At 49.4% G+C, this 23,372-nt stretch overlaps 1 protein-coding gene across 2 annotated transcripts in view; it reads left to right on the top strand.

The window, feature by feature from the left end:
• The first annotated feature begins 282 nt into the window (after positions 1–282).
• Positions 283–23,372, top strand: part of SEMA4C (semaphorin 4C) — a 61,936-nt gene continuing 38,846 nt past the window's right edge. Inside the window, exons 1-2 of one of the 2 annotated variants that reach the window (XM_063311459.1) lie at positions 283–497; positions 22,127–22,351. In XM_063311459.1, the coding sequence (XP_063167529.1) occupies positions 22,189–22,351 (163 nt within the window). In that variant the 5' untranslated portion in view covers positions 283–497; positions 22,127–22,188. Of the gene's footprint in view, positions 498–19,708; positions 19,809–22,126; positions 22,352–23,372 lie in introns of those variants that run through there. The other variant, XM_063311460.1, reaches the window with a different exon arrangement.

The following is a 23,372-nucleotide window of genomic DNA, read 5'->3' as shown; positions in this document are numbered from 1 at the left end:
GGGACCCGCGGCAGCGGCGGAGAGCGGCCCTTGCGCGCCCCTCCGGGCTCGGGGGCTCCGCCGCGGCCGGCGGCGGCAGGGCGGTGGAATCGGCCGCCCGGGGGCGGAGGCGCGCGCGCCCGCCCGCCAGCCCGCTCGGGATCTTCTCCAGCCTCCCGCCCGGCCCGGGCTTGACGTCAAGGAGGGAGGGGAAAGAAAAGGGGCGGCCGAGGCGGAGGGAGGGGAGCGTAGCGGAGCTAACGCGCTCGCCCAGCCAGGCGCAGCGCAGCGCAGCGGAGAGGCGAGGAGCAGCGCAGGGCGCGCCGCGGCCGGGGAGCAGGCAGCGCCGGGGGCACCAGCCGCGGGTCGCCAACTTTGCCCGTCCGCGCCGCGGGAGAGGCGACTCGCGCCCGCCTCGCAGCCGGGGATGTGAGCGGGGCTCGCCCGCCGCCCGTCCTCCCGCCCCGGACCGGGGAAGACGCCGAGCGGGGCGCGGGAGCCGGAGAGCTGCCCGAGAGGTAAGCGCGGCGGAGGCGCGGGGCTGGGAAGGGTCTATTGTCTCGCTCGCCCCCTGCCCGGCCCGCGGGTGACTTTCCGGGGGAGGCGGCGCCGGCGGCGCGGCTGGGAGCCCACAACTCCCGGTCGGGAGGACAAGCACCCTCCCCCCGAAGGAAAAAAAAAAGGGGGGTCGCTCTGCGTCGCCTCCCCTGGCCCTGCCAACTCCAAGGGAGTTTCCTGGGAGGGACCCCCATCAGGTGGCAGCGCCCCCCCTTCGGCCCGGCGCGGACGAGGCATCCGCCACGCGCGGATCGGCGCCCCCTCCCCCGCCCGTTAAAGGGGCTCGAGCGTCTCTCCTTCGCCCCCCCCCCCCCCGCTTTCCATCCAAGCACCCCGGCGTGGCAGAGCCCTGATTGGAAATTAATTACTCGGCTGGGCGGGGGAGGGGGAAGGAGAGACAAAGGGAATCCGGCCCTTTGGGGAAGAGGCTGAGCGCCCTTTCTTGTCTCCGCGTTCTCTCGCCCTCCTCTCGTCGCCCCCCCCCCCCGGCCCCATTGGGTCGCCTTTGGCCAGCCGAGCCTGTTTGCCTCTCGGGAGAGGAGTGGGTGTTGCCGGGCGGGGAGGGGCGCGGGGGAGCCGGTGCTTGGTCGGTCGGTCGGTCGATCTGTTTGTTTGCCTAGTTGCTTCTTCTCTTCCGCCTTTCCTGCAGGAGCTCCGGGCGCTGCTTCGGAGCTCTGCTCCCCCCCCCCACCCCGGAGCTTGCCCGCTTGCCCCGGAGAAAGCCAGGGAGGCGAGCAGCGAACGTGGCTCAGCTTCCTCGCTCGCTCCCTTGGGTGAAAGGCTTTCCCCCCCCCTTTTTTTTTTTGCAACGGGCAGTGGGTGCAACTCAGTCTTCGGGTGGGTGGGACGCCAACCAGCGCCCTTTCCCCGCACACACCCTCTTGCTTCCCTGCAGTTTCTGTTGGCTTTGGGGGGGGGCGTTGCACGTTTTTTGGGGGGTTGCTCCTTTTAGGGGAACTGCCTTGCTAGAAAAAGAGCTCTGGGAAAGCCCCCCCCCTTTTTTTTCCTCCTTGCCTCCTCCTCTTCTCTTTCCTTCTTGTGTTTGTGCGGATCTGTTTTGCTCCGGATCAGATTTCTCCTTCCTGCTGACTTTCTGCCCTGTTCTTTGCAAGATTGCACCCCCACACGGGGCTTTTTTTTTTTTTGTCAAGTGCTTGGCAGAGGGCCTGTTTACTCCAACACCAGCAAGGGCGCCGGCTGGCAGTGCCTGGGGCAAGCTCAGGATTGCAGCATTTGACCCATGCTTCGGGCAGCTGCTTGCCTGACCCCTTCCCCAGCTGCTGGGGATCCCTGCTGACCTGCCAGAATCTTGCGAAAGGATCCTCAGTGGATTTTTGAGCAGACATTTATGGCCCGGGATGAGCTCGGCCTTCCCCCTCCACCTTTTCAAGAGGGGAAGAAATCTGTTGTTTTGGTTCTGCTCCGACTGTTCAAAGAGGCTGACCTTTATTTCTTTAAGAAAACCAAAATGAGCTCCCCCCCCCCCCAATTCTTGTTAGGAGATGTTAGGAGTAGCATTCTGCTACTTTTCCAGAGTTGGGCAGCTGGTGAGCAAAAAGGTATTTGTAAACCTTTTAAAACAGGGACCAAAAAAACTCCTACCCTGTTCTTCCCTACCTCTCTGGTTCCTCTGCTTTTACGCCTTACTCACTCACTTGGTTCACTCTTTTTCTCAGTAATCCTAAAACACACTGATTGATCCCCAGAGTTTGTTTACATGAGTACAAAGGCAGGGAGGCACCCGGCGTTCAGTGCAGCCTTTTGTTGGGAGGTGTTGTCTTGGCCAGAACAGCCCCCCCACACACATCTTGAGCCTTCAGCCGCAGAGAAAGTTGCCAGCTGATCTGAAATAACCCTGCTGGATCTGCTCTTGTGCCATGAGTGGCATCTTGAAGGGGGGAAACCAGCAGGTGAGTCTTTTTGGGGCATGGGGACAAAACCCAGCCCATGGGTCGATCTGCCCGCGAAGACTTTTAAACAGCTGCCTCAACAAGGCAGCAGGGAAGTTGATCCTGATCCTGATGGGCTCAGAGGATGTGCTTGGAAAAGGGATCACTTGCTTGAAAGCTTTTAATGATGGGGGTGGGGGGTGTTCACGAACGCGCTCACTCGTCTGCAAGGCAGTTGGCCGGCTGGGGGTGCCATGAATCCGGGCAATCGAGTGAATCCACCCCATCGTGGGTTAATGTGTTTGGTGGACACTGCTGAAATGGATTGCTTGTCCCTGATATGTCCTCTGGCCTGAGTGGTAGGAGGAGGGTTTCTTCCATCCCTCCCATTAAACTTGGCCTCACTGGAATCAGGCAGTTGGTCTGTGGGATCCGGTGACTAGTCCCTTCCATTATTTTTAAAAATCAGACCGATTGGAATGGGGGCTGGTTGTCCTCAGCTATTAGCTGAGATGGTTGAATGGAATGGAGCCTCCATGTCTAGAGGCAGGGTACCTTTGAGTATCCTGCTGGGTGCTGAGAAGAGAGCAATTGCCACGCTGACCTCTTCTCGGAAGTTTTCCGATGAGATAGGCCGCTTGCTCTGGGAAAATGAACTCTGCACAAATTCTGGAGCAGTGGAGCTTCTCTGGATTTGGAAGGGCTGTTTCTTGAGTTAGTTTCACTCCAAATCAGGGAGATTAGATTTGGGCAGCCGCTGCTGGGTGGGGGGAGTGGATTTCCCCATCCTTTCCAGGCGCTCCTGGAGGTTTTCCAATCTGTCACTGACTCTGAGAGCAGAGCCAAAGAGCGGTCATGCTTTCAAATTAATTAATACGGGCGTATCAGCGCTCGATGTTGTGTTTATGCAAGACCGAATGGTGAAAGGGGGGAACCATGTCAGAGCCTGGTTTCTTTTGGCTTTCATGTTCTGGCATTTTTGTTTATCCCTTTCCTGATTTTCCTTTTCTTCTGCTCTGCGGGATTCATGCCTTCGCTTAGCCTGGCAGGAGCCTTCGGGTCAGAGAAACTGTGAAGACGCCTTGCACAGATCTTCCCAGGCTCCTGTGGGGGTGTATGTGGGTGGGGTGGGGTGTCTGCATCACTTTTTTCATATTACAGAATAATCCAATACTTCTATTTTATTTTATTTAAAAGATTTGTATGGCCGCCCTTCTGAAACACAACTCTGGGCGGCTCCCAACGATAAAGAAACAATAAAACCAGTATCTATACAATCACAAACCATAAAAGCGAAAAACAAAAACCCCGGCACCGAGGGGGCCACTTTGCAACTTCTTCTGGATGTCCTCTTAAGCATCAGCTGCACAATACAAGCGACCCTCCATTTGTACATATATTAGAAATCATGCTGAATATTGATATACCGTTTCTTCTTGAAAGGTCTAATTCCCTTCAATCATCACAGCGTTAACAGCTTCCAGCTTCTATCGGATGGCAGCACTGCACTCAATTTTTATTTATATTCTGCCGTGCATTATTTGTATTCTGTAATAAAACAATTAACTAAGGGGAAATAAAAAAGAGTATAGTGTACAAAATACTGATGGCAGGAAACCTTAATGAAAAGTTTAAAAAAAATGGGGGGGCTCCATCTGACAGTCTCTCCCCACCCCCTTTAATCAACTCGTTCCATTTTGAAGATAGAAAAGGGAGGAGGTTCATCCACACTGCCTATTTAAATAACACTTCCCCTATACTTGGGGGGTGGATGAATATTCTTGTTGGAAGGGGGCACCTGCATCTCACCCCCCCACACAATTTTCCTTCTTTCCAAGGGTGGGGGGGGGAACACAGGCTATTTCTGTTCAGCTTTCTTTTTGTGAGCAGGACCAGCTTCCCATCTCCAAGTTGGAGACCCTTGGGGCTGAGGGATGCCTTCTCCCCTTTGATCTCGGGTTCTGCGGTTTTTCCTTTGGGGTGGAGCGGCTGGGTGGCTTCCAGAGAAGCTGAGTGGCTTGAAGAGCTGCGCTTCTGTAATTTCAAAACACACGCATGCAACGCGGGGTTTAGCTGTCCAGGCTGGCGCATGTTTTCCAGCCAGGTTATAGCAGGAGGCCAGCTGTGGCGGCTTTGCCTTTCTGACCCCATTTTTGAGTGTGCCAACACAGCATGTCAGGGAGGAGCTGGGTCACTGCCGTTGATTCTAGGCCTTTGCAGCTGGTGGGTCAGATGCTGTGGGAGAAACCCTGGCTGGCGGCCCCAGACCCTACGAGGCCCAGTCTAGCCTTTGGGGGGGGCTCCCTTACCCCACCCCACCCCCCGACAGAGAAAAATGGTGTAAATCTCAATGACAGAATATCTCCAGCAGAGAGCAGATGCACTGCTTGAAAAACAAATCGGCCCCAATGTGTCATAGAATCATAGGGTTGTTAGGGATCCTGGAGGTCATCTAGTCCAGCCCCTCACTTGTCAGAGAAAGGTAGAGCAAGGCAGCTCAGTGAAGACGGGTAGCTGCCCTATGTTTTTCTAGATCTGAACCATGGGGCAGTTGGCTAACTTACCCAGAGCAATCCATAGTTTGGAGCAGTGTTTCTCAACCTTGGCAGGTTTAAAATGAGTGGACTTCAACTCCCAGAATTCCCCAGCCAGCATGGCTGGCTGGGGCATTCTGGAAGTTGAAGTCCACACATCATAAACTTGCCAAGGTCGAGAAACACCAGGTTGGAGAGTCTAATTGTTCTGCTTTCCTCTCCTGATGTGTGCCAGATGTGGCCTGGCTGCCTAAGCAGGACAGTTGTAATCCAACATATTTGGGGGGCATCGTCAACTGAGCCAAAGCTGAGACTGGGTGACAAAGAGGCCATCTATTCTCCAGCCACATCCAGGAGCACTTGGAGGGGGGAGTTGGACCGGTACTGGGGAGATCCAGGGTCTAATCTAACCTCAGGCATGGTAGCTCCCCGGGCCAGACCCACTCTTTCTGCCCAGCCTACCTCACAGGCTTTATCTGGGAGAAATGCAACGAGACCGATAGATCTAGAAAGCACCCAACTGGGGAAGGCAGCCCAGATCCCTCAGCATGGACGGACCTTTCGTGGCAACTTGCTGGAACACACCTCTTTGGAACCCAATAAACTCTGTCTGCCTGTTGTGCCGCCCCCGTTTCACCTCTACGGGCCTCAGTTCTGGTTTTCCTTGATCCACTGCCTGCCCCCCCAAGCCTTTTCTAGCCATCCTTCGACAGCTCCGCCTTCCTTGATGACGGCCGACTGTCGTTCTTTGCAACCTGCAAACGTGGCTGCCTGTTAACCCTGCCGGTGTGCATTTGTGGGTGTCTCCAGTGTAAAAGATCTCTGCTTGCAATACGTGCCCTGCAAACACTGCCACTACCTGAGCGTGCAAGACCAGCCAGGTAGTTTCTCGCTTTGGGATAAAGCAGGGAGCACCAGTAGGGCATAAGGGCAAAGGGGCCAGGCTCTCCCTCTCTCTCCCCCCCCTCTTTCTCTCCCTCTCTCCCTCTCCCTCTTTCTCTCCCTCTCTCTCTCTCCCTCTTTCTCTCTTTCCCTCTCCCTCCCTCTTTCCCTCTCTCCCTCTTTCTCTCTCTCCCTCTCTCTCCCTTTCTCTATCTTTATAACTTCTATCTCTCCACCTCTCCATCCATCATCTATCTATATCATCTCTCTCTCTCTCTATCTGATTTTTTATCCCGCCATTATTATTTTTATAAATAACTCAGGGCAGGGAATGTTCCTTATACACTTTGAGTTAATCCCAGCTTACTTTTTAGGTTAGTTGCTGTGGGCATAAAGGGAAGGGACTCCGGATATAAACACAAAAATAAAACAGAAATTATAATGTCCTTGGATCAGAAATGGGCAGCCAATGCATCCCCTTTTTTTATGATTCCTGGAGCTCCCCATCAGTAAGAATGAAAATAGCAATGCATCTATAAAAATAAACTTTAAATCTTGACATTGGCCCCTCTGGGGTCAGAGCCCCAAAATAGCAACTGAGTTTACTCCTTGCCACAAAAGATGGTCATCCCACGTGAATAACCAGCACTTTTCCATCATGGGCCATTTTATCCAGCTGCCAGCTCCCTGAAGCTCTAGCCCAGAGGCCTCAGCAGCTGGGAGTTCTGGAGTTGCACATCTGGAGGGGGCCAACTTTGGGCAGCTGTAATGGAGCCTTTCTCTACTTGAAGGCAAGGCGGAAGAAGAAGGCGGGGTGGATGGGCTAGAGAACCATTGATCTGAGTCTGTCCCACAACTAATCAAGTTTGGTTGGCTGATCTAAGCGCTTTCTCTTCGGATGTTTAACGTTCAAATGTAAGGCATTAGCACAGCTTTCTCAGCCTTGGCGACTTTAAGATGCATGGACTTCAACTCCCAGAATTCCCCAGCCAGCCAACTAAAGCACCTCTTTGGTTTTGGCAAAAGGGAGATTAGAGCTGAATCCACCCCGCCTTTGTTCAACCACTTTTGACCCCCAGCAGGCAAAATGCTCATTCTAGGCTCAGCCGGTGGCCAACTTGGTCTGGGCTTGGAAGCTAAGCAGGGTCAGGCCTGGTTAGCATTTGGGTGGGGGACTATCTGGGAAGTGGCCTCTGGAGGCTAGACAGGGAAGCAGAAAAACATTCCAGAAGACAGCAGTGGCAAAGCACATTCATCATGTTGCCAAGAAAACCACATAGGTGAAAACAGTCCTGCTCAGCTGAGGAACGTCTTTACCTGGGCCAGTCCAGCATGAGCAAGTAAGAGTCCTTCCAATCTAGCACCAGAGAGATCCAGTTTCAGCTCCATTGTCCTCTATGGAAACTCACTGGGCTCTTTCTTAGCCCAGCCTACCTCACAGGGTTGTTGTGCATGGCAAAAATGAAATCAGATTTGTCATAAGCAACCTTGAGTTCCTGGAGGACTGAAGAAACTGCACTACAGTGGCTGACTCAGGGTGGCCTTCCTAGTAAGTTTCCCCAACTAAGGAACTTTCTCCTGCAGGAGGCGCACTGGCCACCCACGCTGCCTTGCTGTAAATGACAACTCCTGTTCCCTTCAGGCATTTGCAGCAGAACAGCTGCTCCAGAATCCGCCTGCCTTTTTCAATGAGTTCTGATTTAATTGTTTGCACTCCCCATGTTCTATTGTTCGGAGGCAGATAATCTCTAATCTAATGCTACCGAGATCCCCTTCTCTACAGTCTGTAATCTAATGCTGCTGATATCTGCTTTTCTGTTTGAGTTCCTGCCAGCTGTCGGATGAGGAGACAGGAAAGAAGGCGGGTTTGGTGTTTTGCAGGAAAAGGGGCCTGTGTTTTGTTCTACCTGTTCTCATTCAATGGGAGGAACCCAATTTTATTTTTTGAAATTCCTTCCAAGGGAGAAAAGGGTTCCGGTGAAATTGCTCTGGGTCCTCTGTGGTTGCTCTGGAATATGGTGACATCTGCAGCCTCCCTGGCTGATCCCCCTTCGGTTTGGCCCTGTGGGACCTTGCTCCATGGGGCTTTCCAGGTGCAGCCAGGGAGGCTGTTGAGTGTTGGAAGAGTGTGTCACTGCAGAGACCAACAAGCCCACTTGACAGCGTTGCTAGGAGAAATTCAGAAGAAATGTTCAGGTGCCCGATGGATCCAGCAGAGAAAGAGGCCTCTTTCTTTCTCAGGAGAAGAAAACTTTGGGGAAATTGCAAAACTTTGGTTTCACACAGTCTGCTCTGCTCTTTCGCACTTTCGGCCAAGAACTGCGTGGAGGTTGGTTTTGACAGAACAAAAAGAGAGGTGGCAATGCCAAGTCCTTGTTTCTCCAGTGGTGTGACTTGTAACTGCTGTAGATTTCTTGAGGCTGCTGGAAAACTTTCTCTTGCACCTGCTCTCCCAATTCTGCAATCACCACAATATCGCCATGCTAGATGTATCTGCCAGGGAACGGGGGAAGCGACAGGCAGACAGGCCGCACTGCTGCATTTGGGTGGGGTGTGCAAGCTCTACCCTCTTTTGCACGCATCCCAACCTACACACCACTTGGTCAGCCGTGCCACCTGATCCAAATGCCTTTCCATTTTTTCAGCTCTGCAAAGGGCCAGATCTTCTCCTCCTGTTGATGGGAGAGATCCTTCCTTCGGAGATCCCGTTGGTACCAAAGCAGACCTTTTTCCAGCAAGGTTTGGCTGGATTGTGTCTTAAGAGTTACGACCAGCTCTGCTACTTTGATATACTGGATTGATGGAGAGATTTAAATCTTGTCTCTCCTTCAGGAGTTCAAGGTGGCGTTTGCAGCAGGCCCTCCTCCTGTTTTTCCCCACAGCAGCAACCCTGCAAAATAGGTTGGGCTAAGAGAGGGCAACTGGCCCAAAGCCATCCAGAGAACTTCCGTGGCTGAGCAGGGACTACAATGCGGGTCTCCCAGTGCCAGTGCAATGGCTTTCTGGTCACCCCTTCCAGATGTTTCTGGGTTTTGCATGCCAGTAGATGGGCCTCCTTGTCATCCATGCTCAGCTTTGGCTAACTTGATGCCTCCAGATATGTTGGATTATAACTCTCCGAATGCTTAGCCAGCCCAGCTACCTCTGGCAGGCACCAGATAGAGGAAAGCTGAACAGCTGATACGAAACAGAACGCCTTTGCTTTGATTTAGGCCCGAAGGAGTAGAACAGAGTTGCATTGGTGTCATCTCGCAGCTGCGTTCTTTTAAACTTGATTGGGATTGGACAGCAAGGAGCCCAAATTTCTGGTCTTCGGCACCATGGATTTGATTCAGGAGCAAAACTTTTGGGGAGAAGCAGCCTAAGGTAAAGGTAAAGGTTTCCCTTGACGTAAAGTCCAGTCGTGTCCGACTCTAGGGGGCGGTGCTCATCTCCGTTTCAAAGCCTTGGAGCCGGCGTTGTCCATAGGACACTTCCGGGTCATGTGGCCAGCATGACGACTCCGAACGCCGTTACCTTCCCACCGAAGCGGTACCAATTAATCTACTCACATTCGCATGTTTTCGAACTGCTTGGTGTGCAGGAGCTGGGATTAACAACGGGAGCTCACCCCGCCGCGCGGTTTCGAACCGCCGACCTTTGCTGAGAGCATCCCTCCTGCTCCCCAATGGGTTTATTCCCATTATCACTTTTATTTTTTGTGGCTGGCTGAAATGTTATTTTTGGCAAAGAGCTATTTTAAAACGTGTGTCCCTTAATTGGAGCCTCACACCCAGAGCTGGGCAGATTTGACCGAGATTGCTGGAAGATTTCAAGCACAGATTGCAGCAGGAAGAGGAAAGAATCCAGAGTCTGCTTTATTGGGGGGCGACCCTCTGCATACATTTAGGGCCCTTGCTTGGTGCGGGCTCTTCTGGCCAGCAATTGAATCCAGCTCATCTTAGGAGAACCAGGTTGGGGTGGCTGGTGTAGAGATTCCCACTTCTGGGGGTGCGACAGTCGGTCACTCCACAGAGGACCTAAACCAGCTCCTTTTAAGCACCTCTTTCTGAATCAGCGCCGAAAGGGAAGATCCGTCCACATTACGGCTTGGCTTGGTGGTGTGGACTTCTGGAGGAATGCTCCACAGTTCCCACAGGATGCTAGCCGAGCTCTTTCTCCTTTCCGGGATCCATTTATATTCCTCTTTCTGCCCTGAACTCCCCCAGAGACCCTGGGAAAGTCAGTGCTTCCTGTTTCCCTTAATGGGAAACAATGGCAGCTCCGGCTCCCACCTTGGGGGAGACGAAAGGTTCTCGAGGGCGTTCGGACCGAGTCCCGACTTGTTCTGGCCTGGCATCTGGACATGCGGAAAGCGGGCGATTGGCTTGTGCCACACTCGGGCATTGCAGCGGCTACAGCTGGGTGTGTTTGGAGGGCCAAGGTAGGCACTGCCGCCTCTTTCACACGCAATCCTCTGCCTGCACGACCTGCTACGTATGGTAAAGTGGGCTGGGGCTGTGAATCAGGGCATCAAGCAAACCAATAGTGATTCGGCCAGAGTATCTCCCTGCTGATGGGATGTCCTTGTGGTGGGCTCTGAGATCAAAGCAGACTTTTTCCTAAGAGGGTGTGGATGGATTGCATCCAAGAGCTACAGTCCAGTGGTATTTATAGTGACTAGTGATGGATGGATATCTCGCTTTTGGTTCATGAGCAAAACTGAGCGCTTCTATTTCCTGTTTTTAACAACAACCCTGCAAGATAAGCTGGGCTGAGAGAGGAGGACTGGATCCAAATCTCCGGGGGTTCTCTCTGGTTGAGGGGGGAACTATAATCTGGGTCTCCCCGGGGCCAGTCCTGGGGCACCTCTCTGCTATTCTGTCTCCCTACGTGAAATTACATTATACTGCATACATTATGCAAAATGCAAGTGATGTGAATCGGGCATATTGTGAAGCAAGGGTGTGTTCATTTGGGGCACTGCAAGCTGTGCGAATCCAGAAATGGCACCGGTCATCCGGGTTCGGGATTAAGCGTTTGTGAGAAAGCTAGCCAGGATATGGCAGACAAGTGCCCGGTGTTTATGGCTGGCTCATGGGGCATCCACGGGGATGGGTGGGGTTCAGGAATGTCGAGATGGTGGGCAGCCTGGGTGATTGACGTCCCACCCGTTTTTATGTGCATGCAGTTAAGAGACGGTGTTTCAGTGGCCTGCCTCACCTGCTATTTTGTGGTTGTTGGCACCCCTGGGCTGGCAGGCAATTTTGAGAACCCATGATTGGTGTGCTTGCAAACTAGCTTGGGGGGTGGGGGTAGAACCCATGACCAAGCCCTGAGCTGCCACCTTCTATCCCTCCTCCCCCTTTCCATCCTGCAAGATGCTCCCTGCTGACACACATACTTTGACCCTTTTTGGAGCAGGTGGATAACTGTCTTTTAGCCACCCATTTTATTTTCTAAGCAAGCTTGGGAACCCACAGGCACCCTCCAAATGAAAACGGATGCTGGATCCGGAACGTTGCTTACAACCATGCCAGCTTTCCATCTTTTTAAATTAAAATAATATTTTTAAATGCACCAAGTCAGATGGAAGAGGGAGCCAAGCAGGCGCCAAGGGAGATGTCTGTGGGCATAATGGCACCACAGGCACCATATTAGAGGACCCCAGAATGATATGCGTGCCTGAACGTGCCCTTTGAATTAAAGATCTAAAGTGGCTAAGCTGTGACTGAGAGCAGCATGCTCTGGCTGAATGACTGAGCCATTCTCCCTTTCAAAAATGGAGAATTAAATGCAGATTTAAGTAGCACAATTCAGATTGGAGAATACATTTTCTTTTCTGCATTGTAGCAACTGCTCTATACAGGTGTGGTGGAGTTGCATTTAGAAAGCTTGTTGTGGATTATTCTGATCCATCTTTCAATCTGCGGTGTTAGGAAGGAGCAAACCCAAGTGATTGGGGTGGGGAGGCTTTTTGGTTTAGGAGAAAAAGTGGCAGGGAGTAGGAATAATGATTGAACTGTGCTGGCTGGGGATTGTGGGAACTGAAGTGTATGGAGGCCACCAGACTGGATGTACTGTATATGGAGGCCACCAGATTGGAGAAGGCTGCCACAATGTAATGACTTCTTGAATGGCTTACAATTGCCGCGTTGTGCAAAGGAGCGAGCAAATGAATGATAGCAAAGTGGTATGCTTAGGGACATCAAGTTCTTTGGGGCCAGAGAGAGAAAATGCAAGTATCACCCAGTTCATCCTAGGATTCCAATATATTCAGTGGCCAGAGCCGCAGAAATAAACAGGAGATGCCAGGGTCTCACTTTGGGGGAAGAAAGCAGACCAGAGTCTTTAAATGTTTCTCCTACATTTGGACATCTTTAAGGTTCCCCAATATTTACTTATTTTTGTCTTTATTCCCTGGAGTCAGGATAAGGTCAGCCAAGTATGGCTTTCTGAGTAGGGCTGGGTGACAGGTTTTGAAGAAAGAATGGATTAGTGAAATCTGACATATGTGGGATGCTCCCAAAGGGCAATTCAGCTGTCATCAGAACTAGCTTCTTAAATTTTTCAAACACAGTGTGGTCCCTCTCAGTTCCAAAGGATCGGCCTTACTGCTCTCCGCTGGGTGCCCTTGTCTAATGGTGGTCTTCCTCCAGTCTCTGCACAAAAGAAGGAACAATGCATCGCATAGACAGCAAGTAGTTTTTAAAACCCATCTTCCCATGAATTTTTATGTGCGTGGGGGGAGAATAAGTTACTTCTTTTAAAAGTTCCTGAGCAATGCCTCTCTGAAGATTGTGACACGGGGCGATGAATGACTGGGCCCCTTCCACCAGCTTCCAAGATTTCAAAAACAACTTGGTAACTATCGGGCAGAATGGGGCACAGAGTTACCTTTTAATCAATCTCCCCTCCCCATCCATATTCGTTCCCCGGGATCCTTCATTCTCATGGCTGCTTGCTTCCTTTTACCCAGGTTTGACCAGCGATGGGTGACTTAGAGAGACCTTTTTAGGAATGATTTGGTAACTTGGAAGCTTTGGCTAAATGTAGGCATTAAAGTGCTTTTCTGCAAGGCCACCCAGCTGTCTCGCCAAAGATGGGAACTTTCTCTTTTCAGAAAAATGAACTTGCTGAGGTCTCTGTTCGCTGCCAATTTTTGCTGTTTCTCTTAACAGTGGAGATCTGCAAAGATCTTCTTGGAAACAGAATGCAGAAACCTGGTTCTGAGACAGGAACAGCCAGAACAGGGCAAACTTGTAGTTTATTCTCCCATCTTGAAGGGCTGCTCGTGAAGTCGTGAGGTCACCAGATGGAGGATGTGCGGTTGGGATTTCGCTAGCTTTGGGTGCAGTGAGCTGACTGGAGGCTTAACAAACCTTTTCAAGGGATGATTTTGCCCCTGAAAAATAGCAAAAAATCATGTTGCTGAAAAATAGCACTGAGGTTGTGAATTTTGGCCATGCAGTCTTGGAGATGGGCAGAGGGGCTACAACAGAGGGGCTGAAGATCTGAGGGTTGCCTGCTGTTGCTCTAAGAACCTTTGGGCATGTGCAGAGTTGTTTCTTTTCTTTATTTGCTGAGCATGTGTGGCTTGGATTCACACATAGACTGCATTTGCTCAATACAGCAGGTCTCCGGTTTAAGAACAAGTTCCGTTCCTAAGTCTGTCCTTAAGTCGAATTTGTATGTAAGTTGGAACAGTTATTTAGCATCAGTTAGTCAAATATTTATCTTAGTATATAACAGTGTTTCTCAACCTTGGCCACTTTAAGATCTGTGGACTTCAATTCCCAGAATTCCCTAGCCGGCATTAGCTGGCTGGGGAATTCTGGGAGTTGAAATCCACACATCTTAAAGTGGCCAAGGTTGAGAAACACTGCTATATAGTATATATTTTACCTTTCTATGCAGATAGAACACTTAAGAAACACTTCCAAATTTACAAAAACATCTTAAACATAATAACACACAAAGTAGTGTTGTGTATGTAACTTGAAACATTGTACTTAACTCAGATTTTTAGTACAATAGTCTTTATGGCAATCCATTCTTAGCTGTGAGTCATCCATACCCAGGATGTTCTTAAACTGGGGACCTGCTGTACACTTAGCCATTTTCTGGCTGGGCATAATACACTGAACCCTAAACTAACCAATTTAGCTGAGTTCACCCAACAGGCTAAGCCATAATCCTTCCTCCCCCCTCCCCCAGTTTAAAATTAGCCCAGGTTTATCATGATGGGCAAATGCTTGGTCATCAGCTGGCCTAGTTGAAGCGTGCTGTGCAAAGAAGTGCATTGGAGTTCATCTCTCACCTCGCCTTACCCTTCCAACTTCCTTCACCCCCTCCTCCCTTCCTGTCTCCTTTTGGGGGATGTAGCAATGTGGGTGGGGGGGAGGTTTGACCAGGAAGGGATGACATAGGAGATCTGTAGTTCATCATCCGGGGAGTGCAGTTATTTCCCAGGAGTTGGGAGATGAGGATGCAGATCTAACTCAGCTGGGAAAGGAAAATCCTGCTGCTTTGGGGGAAGTATGATTACATCCAGCTCCTTCCTTGCCTCCTTTCCCCAACTCCCCCGTCCCCACCCCGCAAAATCTGGCAGGCAGCTTGCTCAGTGCTGGACTTGATACAAAGCAGGAAGCAGTTAAAGTTCAGAAAAAACCACAAGAAAGGTGAATTGATGTCGTTTTGGGGGCGGAGTGGGGGAGAGGGATCCATCTTGGATCGTGGAGCACAACGTGGTCAGCTGGCTGGCTGGCTGGCGCAGCCGAGGTCTGGTTGCAATTTGGGGTGTGAACAGCTGTGGCAACCAGCTTGGACCTGAGAAGGCATGGCTTCTCCTTTTCCAAAACCTCTTTCTTCTGTGCAGAAAGTTTTTTTTTCTCCCCCCTCACCACTTCTGTAGAAGGTACAGAGTCGGCTTTCCCTGGATGCCCGTGTTTAGATTCTGTTCCTCGGGGCGGGGAACTGCCCTCTGTTTACAGCAGTTGTCAAAGGGCTTGGGAGCTGCCAGTCAGCCAAGAGAAAACAGGCCCGGCATGTTTTGCTTCTGTGTTCGGGCTGGTTGCCAAAATAGTAAAAAAAAAAAAGAAAGAAAGAAGGTGGGGGGGGTTGTTATCTATACACCTGAGGTTGATAGACAAATTTCATGCTGGCTCCGCCCGTGAACTGGCTGAAAGATGTGAGGCTCTGCTGAACACCTGCCTTGCCCCAAAGACGACTGCTCCGGGCTCAGCTGATGGGCTCCATCCAGACCGAGAAGGCAGCTCTGGCAGTTTCAAGCCTTGGCAACCTCCTAAACGCCCAGCGATGCCTAACGGGGTCTTCTAAAAGGCTAAGAAGAGGCTGAAAGAGGGACGAGAGGGGTGAACATCTTCTGAGCAGAGTTAGGATCTTTCCTTTCTGGAATACCCCATAAGAGTGGGATGCCAGTCCATAAGTTGGGTCAGAATTTATTGAGCAGTTCAATTTGTATGACGCTTACAGGTAGTCCTCCCTTAACAACCATTCATTTAGTGATGGTTCAGACTTATGACGGTGCAGAAAAAAACTGACTCATGACCTCACACTTATGACCGTTGCAGTGTTCCCTCCCAGTCACACGATCACAATTTGGGCTCTTGGCAACCGGTTCGCATTTATGACCGTCGCAGTGTCCTGTGGTCCCATGATCGTCATTTTTGACCTTCCTGGCTGGCTTCTGGCAAGCAAAATCAATGGGGAACCATGTGATTCAATTAATGACCACATGGTTTGCGTAACCCCTGTGGTGATTCGCTTAAAAATCACTGCAAAAAAGGTCATAAAATCAGGTCAGATTTGCTTAATGACTGCTTCGCTTAGGAACCAAAATTCTGGTCCCAATGGTGGTTGTTAAGCAAGGACTACCTGTGTTTATTTGCAGATAGGCTGCTCCAATCAGCTGACTCGGAGGATGTACGACTCGCCAGTTTACCACCGGGATTAAAACAAACCATCAAAATCAAATTAAAAAGAACAACCTGCATTGTTAGCCTGTGGGCCAGGTATTGTGAGCTGAACAATAACAGCGAATCCATCATCCAGAAGGATAGTCCAACCCAGTCCCCCAGTCTTGCCTCTTCACCCCACATCCACGCTTTGGTGGCCATTAGCCCTACCTGCCCTTCAAAGCTGTTGGAAAGTTTTTTCTCTCCTCAACTTTAGGAAAGGCTTTCCACAAGACTACATAAATTTCTGTCTCCAGAAAGCGTAGCTTGGTGGCTAAATCTCTGAACCCAGATGCTCAATTCAAGTTGGCTTCTGCCAGCCGTTTCACCCTCACACCTCATTTGCAGCGCTTTGCAAGCCCTACTCTGCAAGGAGGCCATGGGTAGGAACTAATTCTGAATGCATCAAGAGTTATGGAAAAGTAAAAACCTCATTACATCCGCGGATGTCCCATTTTAGAGGAAAGTGAGAGGCCCACATGGCTGTGTGCAAACCCCACGCATTGAACAGCTGTTCAAGTTCAGTCATGCGCCTTTTTGGGGCAGGTAGGCGCATGTCAGGTCTGAAGAACACATCAACAGTACTTCAATCCAATGGCCCTTGTGGGGAGAAGCGCTCTGCAGCCTCTCCTTTAGCTGTCTCCTTCCTTTAATGCAGGCGGGGAGACTTGCAAACAGCTCTGGGCTGCAGTTCCCCCCTCCCCATTATTTTTATTTTCTATGATTGCCTCTGGGGCATCACATTCACTCCATTTAATTACATTTTTGGAAATGGAAATAGCTTCTGAAAAACAAAGTCAAGTGGGGTAGGGAGAAGGGTGTCCGCAGGGGGGGTCAAAAAAGTCGTCCCACCACAGAGGCCCTGCCTTATATGTATAGGCATCTTGACCCCTCCAGGTGCCCTGGTAGATGGTCTTGTGGGAGCCAAGGGCATTGCGTGGCTCCATCAGAGAACCTCTGCAAGGGCCAAACTTGATTCTCCAAACAATTTATACAAAGCACCCTTTTCCCCCAAGGGTATAGCGACCATATATCCTTTATTATAAAGCACAGTCCTTTATTTCAGAAAGCTGTCCTTTATATTGATTTATTCTTCACAAACACCCTTTTGTCCTTTATTTTGGTCATTTCACTTTTACTGTACAAATGGTACCACCTAATGCACCGTCTTTCACATTCCTGCAAAAAATGTGGAACTCGAACTACCTTTTTAAAATAAATTTCCGTACACTGTTTGATTTTAGATAGTTTTATTAGAAAAGGCGTTTTTGTAAAGATTTTTTCTTGGTTTTGCTCTTGAATGTTCCTTTGTAAAGCAATGTGATAAACATAAACAGTTATTTTTTTTATCCCGATGAATCTCTTTCAGATTTGCCCAAAATAAAGGTTTGTCCTTTATTTTTTCCAAGAAAATATGGGCACCGTACCCAAGGGGTCTGTGATTTGTGTGCGTCTGTAACTAAGGAGGGGCTTGAACTTGGCGTTCAAGGTCCAAACGTAAATGCGTTGTTCTGTGGGAACTGATTTATTTTAATTATAAATACATAAATCCTAGGTGGTAGACCGCCATGAAAACAGGATTTGGTTTACCCCATGGGCAAAGGGCTGTTCCTTAGCCCAGGTTTCTTATCTGCAGAAGTGGATCTGATGATAATAAAACCAAAGAGCTCGCCTTGCTGGAGACATGGAAGAGATATATGTGGGTGGGAAAAGGTTCTTTATTTTAAAAAAGTAGCTTTCTAATTACCTTTAGCCTTTGATAATGAAGAGACGCGAAAGTTGCCGCTGTGGTTCTCAAGGGCCATTCTGACCCCCTTGGAACCCGTGTGCAATGGCCAGAGAGCTCAGCCAAAAATGGAGGGATCCTCTTGTGGCTTCCATGTCTAGCATTGGGTTAATCGGTGCAGATGGGCTTGCAAATGAGTGGGACCAAGCGGGCAGGTAACCTTGACTGTGGTCATCTTAGAAGGAAGTCAATCAGGGAGCCTGGCGTGACCAGGAGGGAGGACAGCCTATATCACAGGTGACAGTGGCCAGACCGAATCTTCTTCCCCTGCTCATCTGCATGCGCTGGGATTTGCACGGGAGGAGCAGCACCCCAATCTATAAATCATTGGGTTGGGCCCCAGATCTGTCTAGCCCAGCCCTCTGCTTCTTCTAGCAGATGTTCTTCAGAAGCTCGCAAGCCAAGATGTTCTTCAGAAGTTCGCAAGCCAAGATGTAAAGATGAGGCTCACTTCCACTTCCTAGTCCTGAGCACCATCTGTACCTTACCTAAAGGTTCCACCATCCTTATTTTCATATGAGCAAAGGGGTACCGGAAAGCAGACAGGCATAAACTAAGGCCAGCTTGACTTTTTTGACACCTCCCTTCCATGGAAGCCAATGCTTGGATTCAGCCCCCAAATTCTCCAAACATTGTCTACCGATTTTGTTTTGAAGGAGAAGGAGAAGGAGAAGATGATCATCTGTATGCTGCGACTGTGGCTGGTTTACCAATTGTTAAAAATGTTTGAAAACAAGGAACAATATAAAAAAGACAAAAACAACACAAAACAAGCAAAGATGGACATAAACCTGAATGGGGACCAAGAAAAGGGTGAAAAAGAAGGAGCAAATTATTAAAGATATCTGCCTAGGATTTAGTTGATTTAATGTCATTGTAATTCAGTAGGCGTGCCAGTTAAATTATGGAAGATCGTCTTCTGTTTTCTACTTGGCCCCACCCACATTTTTGTCCTGGCCCCGCCCCCTTGGGGAGGGCAGGCCTTGGCCCAGAAAAGTTGCTGCCATAGAGCTTTCAAGGGGACCACGAGTGTTGTGGAAAGTTTGCCCCCCCCCCCAATCCATCTGCAGCTTGAAACCAAATGCAGTTTTGCCAGCAATGAAAATCTAATCCCTTCTGAGTTGGCAAGAGGTGCAGAGGACAGAAATTTGCTGATTTTTCCAAAAGGCCTTCCTGGATTTATAAAAAACTGGAATTGAATAATGTTCTTTCTGTTTTTATTTTTCCCCTCCCTGCTGGAAACGTTAGTGTGTGTCCTGTAACAGGGAAAGTAAAACAGAAAAACTTCTGTTCATCCTTCCCCTCTCTTTTCCGCTCTGCTTCTTGATTCCTTGGCTTTTGATGGTGTCAGAAGGCTGCTCTGCACACGGTCGTTTTCAAACTGCCATGGATTGGGAAACTTTACTCTGCAGGGAATTCGAAAAAGGGAATAATTTGTTCTGTTGCAAATTTTCTGCCTTCCAAGTTCAACTGCGTATGATTTGAAGGTTAGGATCCTGTTGGTGGATTAGTCCATCCAGATAGATCTTCCAAGCTTAGAGGCAGTCTATCTGAAGTAGCTTCAGAAACATGAACATACTCTTCGTTTTATGCACACAGGAATGTCTGGATTTGTGTCTGTGAACCTGTCCAAGGCTTGCAGTTGTGGAAGTGGTGAGGAGGGGCCAAGCCTCCTTGCGTGGAAGAGATAAGGAGGGAAAATGGATCTGGATGGATTGACCAACTGCAGAGCAATTCTAGCTTTTGTGCCTCTTTTGCAAAAAATATTCCAGAGCTGAATATGGGCAGGGAAGCTCTCCTTTTGCATTTGCTGTTTTTGCACATTCCTTCCTGGCCCACTTGCCCTCCATAAACGTCAATTGCAGGGCTTGAACAATCAGCTGTGTAAATAATACCACATCTTGAAAAATGACACTGGGTCAATTCAACTTAAGTAGCCCATCTGGTTCTTTTGCTGTTGGTGGTGGGTAGGAAAACAAGGGAGCTTCCTGTGTGTTCTGACAGAAGGCAATTCTGCAGAGAAAGAGCAGGCGAGCTGGTGTAGGTGTATCCTGTGCAAATGAGTTTTCAAAAAAAAAAAAATCTGCCCGCTTTTCCTGCCAGTTGGAGAGAAGAAGGGCTCGCTGCTGCAGAATCAGACGGGCAGAGCGGCCTTGAGCGACCAGATCGGGACTCTGCATTTGGTTACCACATCGGAAAGTTTGAGTCAAATATGTCAAAAGGGGTATGTTCCAGAAACATTTCCCTGGTCTAGTGTTTTAAAAGGACCAACTGGGGCCATTCAGAGATTCCCAGCCAGTGTGGAGTTTGGATGCAGGCTTTAAAGTTAAAATAATGCAGGCCAACTTGCCAGCTTTTGATGCACTTATTTTTAAGTAAAAGTTGTTAAAATTTAAGCAGTCTTTTGAGGAAGCCTTGGACACAAAGGAAAGTCAAGAGGGGCAAAACACTCCATGCACAGAAAACCTGGTTTTCACAGGCACATTTGGGGTATCTGGGGCTGTGCATGGAATGAAACGAGAATGTTTTGCTCTAGCCAGAAGGAATGGGAGGCAGAGCAGGGAAAAAGCCAAGGATATTGTGGGCCCAGTGAAGGCAGGGGAGGTACTGGGAAAATTGGGGTGGGGTGGGGGCTAGTCAGCCAGTGAAATATGCCAGACTGGGAGCTGCATTGAAGAGAGAGGATCTGCCTTTCTCCAGCAGTCTTGTCTGAAAAAAAGCATCCCCAGGCCCTTGCCATTCCTGAGCGTTGTATGAGCTATATTTCAAAAAAGAGTGCATGCACGCATATCAATGATTCCATATCTAATGGGTTTGATACTTACCCTGGATTACTAAAATCGTTTCCAGTTGTGAAGCAGTAAAGCCAGCTTTTGCAATCGTGAGCAGATAATCCACAGGTATATAAACTGTTGAGGTCATGCTGGCTGGTCCATCATTTTATAATCTAATGATGCCCAAGTGTGAAGTGTGAGTTTTGTAATCCAGGAGCTTCAGAGAACTTCCATTTGGGAAAAGCTGAGCTGCTGATGCTGTGATTATTGTGTAATGTTTCTGGATTGAGTGTGTTGCGTTCTTGGGACTCATGTCCTTTCACAAGAATTCTAGTGGTAGAAGATGTTATTTTCTTGTTGCTTGACTTAAAAACTCATTATGAAAAGAGTTGCATGAAACAGTCACTCTCCTGAAACAAGTTAAAAGGGTGTGTTACAACCCTAGTGGGAACTGGAACCACTTTGGGGTCACTTCTGGCCGGGGGTGGGCAGCATTTGGGGAAGAGGGTGGACCAGTTGGCAGCAACGTGTTTGTCTCCCCAATCCAGAGAGTTGATCTTGCTGGCTGTTGACTTCATTTATTTTTTATTTTTGTTATCCCGCCTTTGTTATTTTTATAAACAGCTCAAGGTCGGGAACATGCCTAATACTCCTTCCTCCTCCTATTTTCCCCACAACAACAACCCTGTGAGGCTGAGAGGGAGTGACCAGCCCAAAGTCACCCAGCTGAAACATTTCCCAGGTTTCTTCGAAAACGTTTCTTAGAAAGAGTTTCCAACTCTAAGAAAAGATAGCTTGACTTCAGCCTGATGAATCACTAGGGGTGAATTCACACAGTGGGCTTTGGATGGTTGGAATGAACTGGGAGAGATGAACTTATTTCCAGCCCTGGGAGGTGAGGCAGTGTCGCTTCTCTCTTTCCATCCCAGCCGATGCCAACCTGGTGTCCTCTAAATGTGTTTGGTTTAGGTGGGTCACGGCTGGGGGAGCGCCAAAACGGGCGCGGAATCATGTTTGCCCCGGCTGACACAGACCCTAGCTGCAGGCCTGCTCAGCTGTGGAAGATTATTTGGAGATTGGGGGGGGGGGTCAGTGGCTCTCTTCTGCTTCAGCCTACCTCACAGGATTGCTGCGGAGGTAAATTGGGGCGATGGAAGGGTTCCTCCGGCTGCCTTTTGCTTCCTGGTAATAAATTTACGAGATAATAATCTAGAACGAAACGAATTGGGGGAGGCTGCTCCCAGCAAGGAAAGGGATTTCATAATTCCCTTTTCTGTGTTTGGGATTGCCCACCTGGAAGCACCCATTTCCAATCCCATGAATGAATGCCCAGAGGAAAAGACTTAATGATTACCTTAGAAGCTCCTTTGGTTTGTTTGTTTTAATGCCCTGCTTATGTTTAAGGGACTCTTAAATACAATCCAGGAAATGCAGAAAGCCTTGTCCTTGATATAGATACACGGGAAGCAAGGTTGCAAAATCTGGGAAATAGGACTGTGTGGGCCAGCAAGGAGTGGTGGTGATGGGGGGCAGGGGATTCTCACATTTCCAGTTCCTGTTGCTCATCAGCTGAATCACCGGTGCCCTCGAGCCTCCGAGAACAAGACTGGTACCCAAATGGAAACTCCCTTGATGCTTCCTTTGTTCCCCTCGAGGGCCCCTTCCCTTTCGCCCCCCTTCCTGGTCCTTCCCACTGTGTCTCTTGGCATGGAACCGATGCAGCCGTAACCTTAGTCCAAGCTAACCCCTTTCCTCTCATTGTTGCCAGGCCACCCCACCGAGGAAGAGAGGAATCGGGATCGCAACTGCAGCAGCAGCAGCTGGGTGTGGATGGCTCTTTTCTGGCTGCAGCGGGACCCTTCCTTCCCCAGCAGGATGGTTCCTGGGTTGGTTCTTAGCGTGTGTCTCCTGGCCTTGCTGGTTCTGAGCACGGACGCCTCTGCAGTCAGCAACTGGTGGAATTTGGTGCCCAGAAAAACAGTGTCCTACAACGGTGAGTCTTTTGTCCTCCGAGAGGGACTGTCTTTGTGCTGGATTGGTTATCTAACTGATAAAAAATGACATGGCAAGTTGGTGGCAGCAGGTGTAGGCCCCTTAAAATATCATGTAGGGCCCTTACTGTTAGAGCTCCAATGTGTTATTAGGTTCCAGCTGTAGTTTTACCTGGGCTTTCCCCATTTTCACCTCTTTTGTCTCCCATTTGGACAAAACGTCTAAGGGAGCATTGTCCTGACAAAGGACTACCAGTGGTGAACACATTGTGCTTGTGACAGACATGTAGAAGGATAGATAGGTAGATAGGACCTGCTCTGATGGGACTCCTGTAGAAGTTTCCGTGAATCTGATGGGAAAGCACACAGCTCGGCCAACTTTAAGATGGATAATCTAGTTCCTAAAATTAATCTGTATCCACCTGAGGAAAATGGCGTGAGGTTCTGTGGTCACCCTCTCACTTCCTTTCCTATTTTAAATTATATAGTGGCATTGCAGAATTAACAGGTGAACCTACATTTTTACTATCTAAAAACGAAGGTTTTAAAACGGTCCTCTCTCACAACTGTGTTTCTAGTCCTTGTGGTTATGGTGGTGATAACACTGAAGATGCAACAGGAATACAATTGTGCATTTTTCCTTTAAATGTATGTCCACTTTGTAGACCTCATAAGCATGGTATTCAAGCTCTGAAGTGTCCAATTCAGGCTTTTGAAGTTTGAAATAATCTGAAGCTCCACCCCTCAATGAGAACAGCAAGACAAGCAACTCTACCACTCTGGGTTAACAGTCTAATTTTTTCCCCCGTGGCTCCCTGACCTTAATTTCTCCCTCATTCCCGCCTCACATCAGTTTTCATAGGAGACAGAGCTAGAATTGCTGCATGGCGTCATATTATCAGCCCCAGTAGTGGTAATGGTGCATTATAGCCCTTGGACATTTTGCTCAGCATTCTTAAAGAGGAGCCCAAGGCATGAATGAGAAGAGCACTGAGGGCAATGAGGCAAAATAGCATGAGAATA

The sequence above is a fragment of the Candoia aspera genome, chromosome 9 (assembly GCF_035149785.1).
Source record: "Candoia aspera isolate rCanAsp1 chromosome 9, rCanAsp1.hap2, whole genome shotgun sequence".
In the NCBI taxonomy this organism is placed as follows: Eukaryota; Metazoa; Chordata; class Lepidosauria; order Squamata; family Boidae; genus Candoia; species Candoia aspera.
The sequence above is the reverse complement of the archived record's forward strand: the minus strand, read 5'-3'. Positions and strand labels throughout refer to the sequence as shown.